The sequence below is a fragment of the Oryzias melastigma genome, linkage group LG5, assembly GCF_002922805.2.
Source record: "Oryzias melastigma strain HK-1 linkage group LG5, ASM292280v2, whole genome shotgun sequence".
Taxonomy (NCBI): Eukaryota; Metazoa; Chordata; class Actinopteri; order Beloniformes; family Adrianichthyidae; genus Oryzias; species Oryzias melastigma.
The window spans coordinates 2696555-2709038 of record NC_050516.1 but is presented as its reverse complement, the minus strand read 5'-3'; the positions used below and the strand labels follow the sequence as shown (position 1 = coordinate 2709038).

At 34.2% G+C, this 12484-nt stretch overlaps 1 protein-coding gene across 1 annotated transcript; it reads right to left on the bottom strand.

The window, feature by feature from the left end:
* Window positions 1-466: 466 nt before the first annotated feature.
* LOC112144757 (BOLA class I histocompatibility antigen, alpha chain BL3-7) lies at window positions 467-10496 on the bottom strand. Its single transcript, XM_024269501.2, has 8 exons — window positions 10335-10496; window positions 8481-8741; window positions 2759-3037; window positions 2104-2397; window positions 1704-1802; window positions 1502-1519; window positions 1287-1361; window positions 467-1088 (listed from the first exon to the last, which is right to left on the bottom strand). The coding sequence occupies exons 1-7, from the start codon at window positions 10390-10392 to the stop codon at window positions 1309-1311; spliced, it is 1062 nt and encodes a 353-aa protein (XP_024125269.1). The 5' UTR covers window positions 10393-10496; the 3' UTR covers window positions 467-1088; window positions 1287-1308.
* Between the last annotated feature and the right edge of the window lie 1988 nt (window positions 10497-12484).

Genomic DNA, 12484 nt, shown 5'->3' with positions numbered 1-12484 from the left:
GTCAGTCTGTTCATCACCATGGAAGCAAGACGGGCTTAAACCTGATCCCTGGTGCACTCCTACCTGCACCTTGAACTCCTCTGTTACACCTTTATCTCATCTTTCCACTGTCTTACAGCTCTCATAAAATGTTCTCAACAACTCCAACATTCTTCTCTGCCACTTCAGACCTAATAAAACAAACCCAGAGCTCCTCTCTCTGTATCCTGTCATTGACTTTCTGTTTTCTGTTCTGCATGGTGCACAGTGAAAATGTTGTTGACCTTGATGATCCTGTTTCAAGGAGGAACTTGGTACTTTTATGTGAACTTTCTGTTCTCAGAGTGAGGATGGCAGCAATAATTAAGTTTTCAATAGACTTCTGCTTTTCTTACAAAATGTCAGTAATTCAACATTATATATATATATAAAATTTCCTTCTTTGACTACAAATGTGTTTGTGTAGAAAAATAAATGACACAAAATGTAGGATTAAAATACATTTTATTTAGGAAAATGGTTACAAAGAAAGACTAGACATTTATTTTCAAGCACAGAGGGATTACATACCAATGTATAAATGTGTGCTGTCTAAACATAATAAGACCCTTGTTTTCACAAAAAATAAAAGGAAATTAATGAAAGTACAAAAAAATGATGGACAATAATCAAAACCATTAAGCTTGAGTTTCTTTGAAAACAGACTTATAGCAGAAACAAGTACCTGTTACAGAACATACAACTTTGATTTAGCAGATGTAGAAAAATAAACGTATTTTAATCATAGTACACTTAAATGTTAAGAACACTGTTTTTGAATGAATACAACTCAAATATATTTAATTATTTCAACTGAGAAGAACTGGATCCAGCTTAGTTTATCAGCAGTCTTGTCTGCAGTTCATATATTTTAAGCCTCCAATGAATCCATGTAATAAAGTACACGTCTTTTAGATGAGTAGATTACAGTAATGTTTACAAAGACTGCAGATTTTTTTTATGAGTGAGATCTTATAATTTCTCAGCTTTCACAGATGTTTCAGAAAGTATTTACAGAGAAAAAAAGTAAGTTTTTTGCTTCTTAATTTGTTGCAGATTTGATTCAAAACCTGTAAAGACAGAACAATGAAAAATGAGATCAAATCCATTTCTGTTTCCTGAAGCAGCTTCATTTTGATGAGTGTAGCAGAGAAACACTTGCACTGATGAGAGTATCATTGAGGAGAGATCAGACTATCATGATCACACAAATATGAAGAAATGAAGAAGAAATGAAGCAGATTTGTTCAACAGATAAAGAAACTCACTGTTCATAGGAGAGTTCATCTCTTAGGCATTTTGTTCTGGAAGCATCACCTGCTGGACCTCTCTGTTTTCTACAGCTGTGAGATCAAAAACACTGTTAGTCTGGATCTTCATCTGAACTGAAGCTTCAACATGAAACTGATTGAAACACCTCTAAACAAGACACTTTAAATACAAAGAAAAATACTTTAGAGTAGAAAAAAAAAGGTTTACTTACGGGATGGTGGACGTTTAGCTAAAATGGAAAAAAAATGGAAAAAATTATTTCATCTTTTAGTAAATAAAATTTTTAAACTGGATCTGGAACCGAGATAACTGAATATAAATGTTAGCTTTAAGGAAAATAAAAAATGTTTTTTTTATACAAAAAAAGATTAAAACTTTAGTCAAAATCCAAAATCAAAACAACAGTAACTCACCGTTCCTCTTCTTGTAAAGAATGAATTCAGACACAGCGAGAACAACAAGGATAACAGCAGCAACGACACCAACAATGCCCAGTATCTGACCAGAGGACTCTGGATAGAAAAAACATGAACAGAAAAAAAAACATAGGTCACACTACAAATTCTATTGATGAAGTTTAATCCTGATTATGTATTAAATCCAGCATCTTAATCTCTTTAACCTAGTCACTCAAACATCACAGATTACTGATAAAATCTCAAGAACTTTCTGAAAACAGCAGCAATCAAAGAAGCAGACAGAACAGAAGAGAACATTCTGAACTGAAAAACACTAAAAACCATCACTTCAAAACTCTAGAGAACACAAAAACAGAGGTTTATTCTGAATTCCTACAACTGTAATCACTGATACCGTTATTGTTCTTGATCTTTGTTTTCTCCAGTTTAGTGATTTGATCTTTGACTCCAGAGAGCTGAAACACACATTCATATCTCTGCATTTCTTCTTCTGGTGGAAGTTGGAGATCAACGCTCATCTGGAAAGTTCCATCATTGTTGGGGAGGATCTGTCCTTTCTCCACTCCTTCATGGATCTCCTCTCCATCTTTCCTCCACAGCAGTTCAGCTCTATTAGGATAGAAACCTGTAGCATGACAGCTGATTGGAGAGGAGGAGGACTTCTGGAGGAGAGACACTGATGGAGACTCTGGAGGAAGGAGAAAGTTTGAATGAACAATTGTATTATTTATTTTTCAGTTATATTTCCCTTCTCAGCTAATTTTGTTTAACTTAAAATGTTGCTTAATTGTATTATTATGTGCTCTTAACATTTTATTACAATAATGGAGTGTTAATCAAGGATTACAAGCACAAGAATAAAACAAAAAAGTGTAATGAAAGAAGCAGATAAATATGAAATAAGAACTGATGAGTTTAAAAAGGGGCATAAAAAAGCAAGATGAGAATAAAATATGTTTAAAAAAGAAGAAAACTGAGAAAATAAGAAACAGTTCCTTATAATGCTGTAGTAAAAAACTCAAGACAGATGAATATTTGCCTGAGTTTACCTGTTCTCATCAGAGAAGTCTTTCCAGAATTCACATATTTCTTTAGCCACTCAGGACAAATCTGAGTAAAGTAGTGTGTTCTGTATGCCCATTCAGCTTTGTTATGGTTCAACTTGTGTTTAGTGATGATAGCCTGCTGTTTTGCAGCAACCCATAATTCTTCCTTGGGGTCAAGAGCAATGAAGTTTTCTCCATTATAACCATACTGGTCATAACCTTTGACCTCTCCAGTCTCTTCATCCCAGTCACATCCGGACATCATTTGAACCACGTGAACACCTGAGAGACAGAACACAGAAAACTTCAGTCAATCTGAACACAATGACAGAAAAATCTAATGATTTATAATCTGAAACACTGAAACTCATTAAGGATGTGTTCTGATGTAAATAAACTGTTTCAGACATTAAAACTCTGAAGGTCACTGATCCAAACTCTGATTATTTACACCACAGCCTCAAACTACACAGTCCATTACTGAGTCAAATTGACTAATCACTGGAGCCCTCTAATGCCAAATGCTCATCTTCTACATGGTGCATGAAAAATGCATGAAAAAAACAACTACTTTTTCCCCAGATATGTGCCAAACAGGACTTGCAATGGCTTAGAGCAACACCCCAGAGGATGTGCTTATGCTGAAAAAAAAGCATGTCAGTTAGGAGTATGCGGATCCCCTACCCCTGGCGGGCATCATATAAATCAATTTTCTGATCAAACACTGGTGTCAAGCCAGCACGCTCTCAACTGTTAAGTGAACTCTCTCTAAAATACTGCATGCTGCTTTCATTCCCACATTGTGGTAACAGCAGTTAGGACTTGTTTTCAAAATAAAAGCACAGCCTAAAGCATTTTCTTTCAATGTCTGTCATTTGATTGTCCCTTTTTACTAAAGCTTATATAGAATGCAACTTAATTTGCAACTTATATTTAGGTTAACCATGTATTTGTGCATGTATGTGTACATGTATTACATTTTAGCCCACTCTTTCTGATATGGTATTTAAGAATGGCATGTTTTTTATTTTATCATAATGTGCTATTAGTACTAAATTTTCATATCCATAAAATAAAAACTTCTAGTTTCCAGAGAGTAATTTCACTTCTCATGGATAGTACCTGATCTGGTATTGCCATACACAAAGTTTCAGACTGATCTGATGTGGTATTTGGTAATAACAACCAATAGAATTTGTGTATGTATGCACTACTACTGTGTTAACAGAGACAAAAAATAAAAACTAGTCACTTCTTATTAATAGTACACCATCAGGTACAACCAAATGACCAAGTTTCTATTTTATGGCTCTGTCAACATAGTAGTAATGCTGCAAATACCACATTAGATCAGTCTAAAACTGAAAATGCACAAAATCCATAACTAATGCAAACATTGTATAAAGTATATATTATGTATATGCTGTTATTTATCCCTTCCTGATAAAATGTACAAAATAAATAAAATAAGAACTAGCTATTAACAATTCAGTTTTTAACTCTATACACTTTAAGCTTTTTTCCTTTTAAAAACATTTGAAGTGAACAACACAATACTCTGCAACCACAACCCAAAATACAAATTAAAGTGAGCAAAACCAAAAAATAAAGACTTTAATTCACAATAACATTAAGAAAGACAAAAGTGACTCAGCTTTGAGGATGTAATTTAGTTTCTTCTGTCAGTAATGATCTGCTCTGTTTTAGAGAGGATCCTGCACAGGTTGGTTGTGGAGCCAGATAGAATTACTTCCTGCAGACTCTGTCCCTTCATACTATCAATAAAAGTCAAATAGTTCAAGTTTTTTCTTCTTTTATACTGTCTCTTTTTTTTTTTTTTACGTTTTGTGTGTTAAATATTTTTCCATCGCGATTCTTGTGGTTTAATTAAATATAATTAAATCTTTCCCCTCTCTGTGTGTGGATATCACAGTCACTGACTGTGTCCTCTGATCAACTGTTTTGTGACTATCATAAATGGGATGATCTCCAGTTTTTTTTTTTTTTTGTCATCGTTATTTTTTCTCTGCTGTTACCAAAACTCAAGTGGCATTTGAAAACTATATTTTAAAACACACACACACACAAAACATTTCCTGTAAAGAAACAGTTAAAGTAGGAGAATTGATTGTTTTTATAGGGAAAATTGTACTATTTTTGACAAAAATATGACTTTATTTTGTTCAAAGTTGCATTTAAGTTAATAAAATTAAACCTTTTATATTATCAGACATAAAAAGTCTATTTTAATTCAAAAGCTTAGAATGCATTTTACTGAGCAATCAGACAACTGTTGAGACTGATATTAATGTGAAAATACATTTTAATTTCTTTATTTTTTAAAAAAAAAAAGTGGGACAATCTGAGCAAACATTAAGTTATGCATGAAAATGGGTGATTTGTCTTAGCTTGCTTCTCTCTCCATCTTTTCAGCAGCACTCAGCCATTCCTGTAGTTGTGAAGACACACCCTGAGCCTTGTTTACCTACAGCGTGTCTGCCGCGGTTTCCTCTGTTGTTGACTATCAGACCATTATTGTGTGTTTTTAATGTCACTAGTGAAATCACGCAGCAAGCCTCAGTGAAAACTGTGAGGAAACTACATAACTTCTGAAGTAGCTGCAAGTGTTATTGATGTTTTTAAATAAAAACCTGGTCAAGTTGTACTTGCATCCTGTGATTACAAATGCAGTGGCTCCAATCAAAATCAAATATATCAAAAACCACTGTGAAAACACCATGGAAGACTGATGAGATTAGGTGTCTGAAACAGAATTGAACAAAAGCAGAGAGGAGATTTAGAAAGACTAGATTAATAATTCATACAGATATTTTAAAAGAACAACTCAAAATCTACAATACCTCAGTCAATCCTGCATGTGAGGACTTCGCAGACCACTTCAAGGTAAAAATCAATATTATAAGATCTAGCCTTTCACCTGTGCCATACTCTTGTTGTAACAGATCATCAGCATTGTTTTTACCAGAGGAAACACTGGGGAGTTTTGTCCTGGTTGATGCAGAGACGCTTGGTCAGCAGAGACACCGTTTCTGGCCCCCCCCATCAGTAGCACAAACTTCAAATGCAGTGCCCTCTATAGGTTCTTAACGGAAACAACCCCTAAAAGACAACCCGTGTTTACTTGGAAAATAACAAATATATAACCCTTTTGGTGTTTGAAAAAAACAACAACAAATAAGTCACCCTGAGTATAAGTTTCACCCCTGGCTAAAATATGAAAAAAACTGCAACTTATACTCCAGAAAATAAGGTAAGTATGGATACATGCTCTTCAAGAATCCATGAAATAAGTTGTGGGGTTCCCCAAGAGTCGATTTTAGATCCTATACTTTTTAACTTGTATATGTTGCCTCATGGAGATGTCATCAGGAGACACGGCTTTGACTTTCACAGCTACGTTGATGTTACTCAGCTTTACATCGCCGTGTCTCCTGATGACCTTGAACCTATAAATACTCTTTTAAATTGTATTTTAGACATCAAGATATGGATGGCAGAGAACTTCTTACAGCTCAACCAGGACAAAACAAGTTTAAATCATCAGTCCTGAAGACAAGAGAAAGAGGATTTTACCACATCTTCAGAGTTTTAACCCTTCTCAATGCGTGAGAAACTCTGGCGTTCTTTTAGACTCTGAGCTGAATTTTAATACACACATTAAAATGTCGTTAAGACAGGATTTTATCATCTTAAAAATATTGCCAAAGTCCACCCATTCCTCTCTCTTGCCACCACAGAGGTGCTGATGTGTGCTTTTATTTTTAGTCGCTGTAATGCCCTGCCCTCTGGTTTACCCAAAAAAGTCTGTCAAATCCACAACTACACAGAACTCAGTGGCACGATTTCTAACAAGGACCAGGGGGCAGGAGCAAATAACACCCATTTTAAAATCGCTGCACTGGCTCCAGTGCATTTAGGGATTGATTTTTAAGTTCTTTTAATGGTTTATAAATATTTTTAAGGTCTTGGGCCTCTTGTCTCAATGATCTGCTTTTAACCCTATCCATCGATAAAAGGGGGGTGGGGTTTGTACCCATGCAGGCCTTGACTTCCTCTGGTGCTGGACTTTTAGTTGTTCTTAGGGTGAAGACAAAAACTTACAGTGAGGCCTCCTTCCACCGTTACGGTCCTCGCCTGTGGAATAGCCTGCTGGAGAGCCTCAGGGCCGCAGAGACCACAGAGGTTTTTGAGAAGAGGCTCAAGACCCACTTTTTTAACAGGGTTTTCAGATAGTCTTAAATTGGTTTTTATTAATTAGTCAACAAGTTTTAATACACATTATTCTCAGTATCCTGGTATGAATAGTTAAAAAAATAATAAAAATAAATAAATAAAAAGACACAAAAATAAATAACAATAAATAGTACAATAAAATAAATAAGATTGTAACAGAAAGAGAATAATTAAAAAGTAAATTGTAATATTTGAGATTTTAAAAAGAAAATATGATCGCGAAAGTAGGTCAAGTGCAGCAGGTGAGCAGAATTAAGCTGTGTCACCACGTCAGCACGCCTGCATGCACATAGTGATTTGGGTGTTTTCGGGAGAAAAACATTAATCTGACATACAAGCTGACAGAAACGAGCTTTGGGGCCGTTCAACCGGTAGACTTTCCAAGGCATCTAAAAAAAAGTGGAGAGGCAGCCGGTAAGGTGCAGAAATAAAGGGGGTGTTCTATTGATCAGCTGTTTGTTGTGGGTTGAGATGTTTCTTACGATTTCAAATGCGCATTTTGGTTGTGAATTGTTTGAAAATCCACGCTGTTACATTTATTCTGTTTCTAATTTATTTGATTGATGTTGTTTTGTGCAATGCTGTTGTTTGAAATTTAATTATTTATAATTACTTATTTAATTATGAAATGAAATTTATAAAATTCAAAAATACTCATAATATTTATATCTGTGTACAGGTTTTTCACCTTTCACACTGGTTGCTCTTAACAAGGCAAAATTCTATTTGGGAAAAAAAAAAAAAATCAGCATTCTGAAATCAGAATCCAAATAAAAGAGTGGAAACAAGTTATTGAGTCCATTTGATGCCTTCCCCTTCAAGTGGGGTAAAAGAACTTGACAATCATCTATAAGTATTCCTTGATTGTGGGGTCATGTCTTGTGTGTGTTAATGCAGGGAGAGGAGTGGGTAAAGGGTGGGTTGGGTTTTTCTCCTTGAATGGATTTTATTTATTTGTTTGTTTGTTTCTGTTTTAAATTGTAATGCGCTTCGAGCTGCACAAGTATGAGAAGCGCTTTTTTAAAAATAAAGTTTGATTGAGTAATTGAATAAACATTTGTTATACCATCGTTCAGGTGAACACTCAATTCTGATTGGCTGCTGGGTGTGGATTAAAAAGGGACAATCCAAAGAAGTAATGCACACCTAAAAAATAAGTTCTGGTCACACAGCCCAACTCTTCTTTATCACTATGCAAGCTTCTTTGAAACATACTTTTGTTGCATCATCTGGATCAAAACAAGCAGTAAGAGGTGAACTTTCTCTCTGAACTGATGCCTTATTTAAGCTATTGTGACAATCAGCATATATATTGCTACCCTTTTGTAAGGTCAATGAATATGCAGTGTGCAAAAAAGAAGTGTGCATTATTAGAAATTATTGGACTTTGCGCAAAGAAGGTTTTTAACTGAGTCACTGAGAGCGGTCGTACAAAAAACATATCAAATAATAAAGTCAAAAAAAAACTTACCTCCAGTTTGGTTGAAGCGCTGTTTTGCTATTTCAATGTTGACTTTGAAGTTCTGCTGTGCACGCAGACGGGCTTGAGTGTTCCTCTCCCAGTACTGTTGATCCACAGCCTCCTTCATAAAGTCCTGTTTAGGCACCACCCTTTTGATGTCGCTGTCATAATAATCAATCTGAACATCATCAACCAAACCGACAGCCACAAACTCTGGGAAGTTTGGGACTTGAGAGGAAGCGGTGTAGAAATATTTCAGGGAGTGAGTCACTGAAAGAAAAACATTAATGCAGTTTTAGAATTCAATCTCACCAAAAAAAGAATATTTTGTTGTAAATGCAGCAACATTTAAAAAAAGAACTTCAAGATCCACTCCAATGAAGATTATGTTTTCTGTGTTTTTGTTATGTCGTTTTTATTATATATAGGGCGCTAAGGTAGATCGGTCGACTCCGAATTGGAGAATTGCGGGTTCAATCCCCGTGTCGGTGTCTTTGGGCAAGAAACTTGAAGTTCGCTTCCTTCCACTCCCTTTCAAGTGATCAACTTGAGAATATTAAGTGATTTGTAATGTATTATTACCTGATTGCTTGAAATAAACCATTTCATTCATTCATTCATTCATTCATTCATTCATTCAACTGAACCCCAAATTGTGCCAGTGTTCAACAGCTGGGCCACCACCAATGTATGAATGTGTGTGTATTATTCTTTTTATGATTGAGGACATAAGAATTTAACCCAAAAATGCTTTTCTGAGTATTTCTTTTTTAAAATTATGGTTAATCAGAAGCAGATGAAAAAAATGTTGTTTGTATATATGCACATACATTTATATAAATTGGATTTAAATATAAGTAATGACAAAAAATAAAAGAAACTGAATCAATGTTAGGTGGCCAACATTTACATTTAATTAAAACTAAATTGAACCCCCCCCCTTTCAAAAAAAACAAAAACAAAAAAAACAAAGAAAAACATGTAAGTTTCATTTTTGATATGGATTTTAAAAAAGTATCACTTATAAAACCTAAACATTATTTTATTTCCTTTAGTTCTAATTTAACTTACAGACAAGAATGATGTTGGTCCCTGTGTAATTTGCTCTCCCAGGAAGACAGAAAAAATATTAATAAAATAAATCGCGGAATATCTTTTTTCTTTTTTGATAGGTCGCCTAAATTGCATTTTAATAAACTGGAGGGAAAGACAACTGCTTTAATTTTTTTTTACATCCTCCAACTGCCTTACGTTAATAATTATTATTGAAAATTATGAAAGCTTTTATTGCGAATTTTACATTTTTTGTTTGTTTGTTTGTTTCAAAAACTGCACATACAATCATGGAGGTAGTATCATTAGTTCAGACTACAGTACAGGCAGACTCTTTTTCAACATTTTCATTTGATTGTGTGCCTTGTGATTTTTGTCAAAGAAAAGTCTACCTTGGCTCAAATAAAATTGATATTTGAAAAACACTGATATGGAGATCGCCTTGAATCAAAAGAAAATTTGAGCGAAATGCTGTAATTAATGGAAGGAGGGGAGGTGGCTTGTTGCTCTTTACTGAGTGAAGAAGGAAATAAAAGATACGAGTGCGAGAACTGTCACGATAGAGGATCTTTGAACGTACGTGCCTGGTCGTTAAATGTAGATTTTATTTTAAAGAAATACGTTTCGTCGATAGTGGTGCAAGGCAGTATGCTGGGTAAATGGCATGAGGTCTTTTGTGCCGTTCTTTGTGACTAGTAATACGAGGTGAAACTTCAAACGGAACAGATGACACCCGCTGTCGCCGTGAATCAACAGTTGAAACTATACACAAGTAAACACAATTCAAAAATATTCAAACTCCACACTGACCTGCAGCAATGCCGTAAAAACACAATATTAAAAAACACAGATAGATCAGGATCTTCATTTTGAATCTTCCGACGACTTCATTTTAAAATTATCCGATGAAAACAAACTCTGTGCTTCCGGGGTTCTCATTTAACACATTAGACGAAAAGAAAGGTCGAAAGACGACCCACGTGACTTTGAGATGGGCCAGTAAAATTATTTCTGAGACTTTTACGTCACTTATCCCTGGGTTAATCTGACAAACTGAGGTTAAAAACAAAAGTGGAAGCTAAAATTTTGTCAGAACGTGATTTTGTTTTATTTTCCTTTGGATTGTGTCCCCCGCAAAGCTCTTTAAAATAATTTGCAAGGTAAATAAAGACATTTAAGAACACATTTCATCGCCTTTACAGAGCAATTTTCCAATTCTGTTACTATTATTATGTGATCAGCAGTTCTCTTAAGTTTCAGTTTAAAACCATAAAATAAAAATAATGTAGGAGCCCTTAAAGTCAAGCAGAGACCAGCGCAGACAGTTGACATCCCATTATCAGATATTTCAACAACCTCTATTATTTAAGAACTTTATCAACATAGTTAATCACTTGTACATTGCACTTCGATTTTATTTTTGCACGTCATCCGCATTTTTACCTAATAAAAATATCCTAATTGAATTTAAAGAAAATACACCATGGCCATGTCTGTATATTTGTCCATTGAGATGCAAAAAAAGGCTTAATGAACTTTTCAAATAGTTGAAAATAAACATTTTTGGGTACCTGGCAATTTCCATTTTGGGGGCTAAACATTTAACATGCTTTTATGTGGTGCACACTTCCGCCCAGGAAAAGTGGGCAACATCTGACAAAAACATAAACATTTTTTTGTATTCAAAGCACTTTTAATGTCATTGTCCCACAGTCCAAAGTAGAATATGTAAAATGAATTGAAGTTAAGAAATAGATTAATGTTAAATTCTCTCAAAGCTACAGTTGTAGACACATCAAAAATGAGCGCCCTGTTTTTATAAACCTATAAGATAAAAAAAAGTAAAATATCTTGCAAGCTTTTATTAAAATATTGTGTCTATTTCTTAGATTTGATACAACAATTTTTTTTAATGTTAGACATTGTATGAAAGGTCTTTTTCCAACTCTCACAGTAAACTGTACAATATTTGACAATGTTTTAGCCTCTTTTTGTTTGGTTTTAGTGTACATTGTTTAATGCATTTAATTTGAATTATTTGTACAACTTTCTTTTTGTTATATCAAAGAAATTTTGAAAAAAAAGGAAACCTCCTTGCTGTGTATAAATGGTGAGTAAAAAATTTGATATCAGATAGTTTTCCAACGTTTAGATAAGGAGCCGATACTTTACACCAAATTTCACAACACATTAATTCAAACAGCAATGATTTAACAGAAACATTTTACACATAAAGTAAAAAATACACAAAAGCAGAAAACAGAAACTTATTTTTCATGGGCTATTTAAAGTAATTTACATTGTTGCTTAATGCTTTTTCTCTTGTGTAGATCTGGGTACAAGGTCAAAAAATAATTAATGACAAACTACTGGTTTATTTTTTTACTGTGTGAAAAAATGTTAAAGCTCTGTTCAAGAAATACTTTGTTAAAAGAACATTTGAGAAGAAAAACATTCTAAAAGAAAATCTTAGTCTTCAAAAATCATAGTATTGAATGAGATATGCTCACAAATATTCAATTTTGGCCTCAGTCTACCTTCCACTACTGTTTCCAATAACTTTATTGTTGAACTCATCAACTGTATTCTTCTTTAGTTTCCACAACTCTGCACGTCTCCCCCATGCAAACTTAAGTGAGACTGGAGGTCTGGAGCAAGTCATCAAGATCTTCCAACCAGCAAGAAATATCAACTAGATAAAGATTAATGAGCGAAGGAAGACAAATTGCTTAAAGGTTCAATTCAAAAGTTAATTTATATTGAAATTGAATCTTAATTACAAAAAATACTTTACATCTTTTTTGTGATTGACAACAAGCCAAAGAGAGATTGTTTATTGTGTATTATGAAATAGCAAAATGTTTAAAAAATGTGCTTCTAGTGGCCTATGTTATTTCAAATCAGACTGACACTTGATAAATTACAGAATCACTTTTTCTTGAGCCATTTTCAGTATCTAG

Bases quoted from the DNA above. Each gene is read 5' to 3' on its own strand.
- LOC112144757 (XM_024269501.2), bottom strand. From the start codon at position 10,392: ATGAAGATCCTGATCTATCTGTGTTTTTTAATATTGTGTTTTTACGGC. The intron at 3,038-8,480 runs GTAAGTTTTTTT...TCTGTCTCTCAG, and splicing joins GCGCTTCAACCAAACTGGAG to GTGTTCACGTGGTTCAAATG. The intron at 2,398-2,758 runs GTAAACTCAGGC...TCCTTCCTCCAG, and splicing joins GACTTCTCTGATGAGAACAG to AGTCTCCATCAGTGTCTCTC.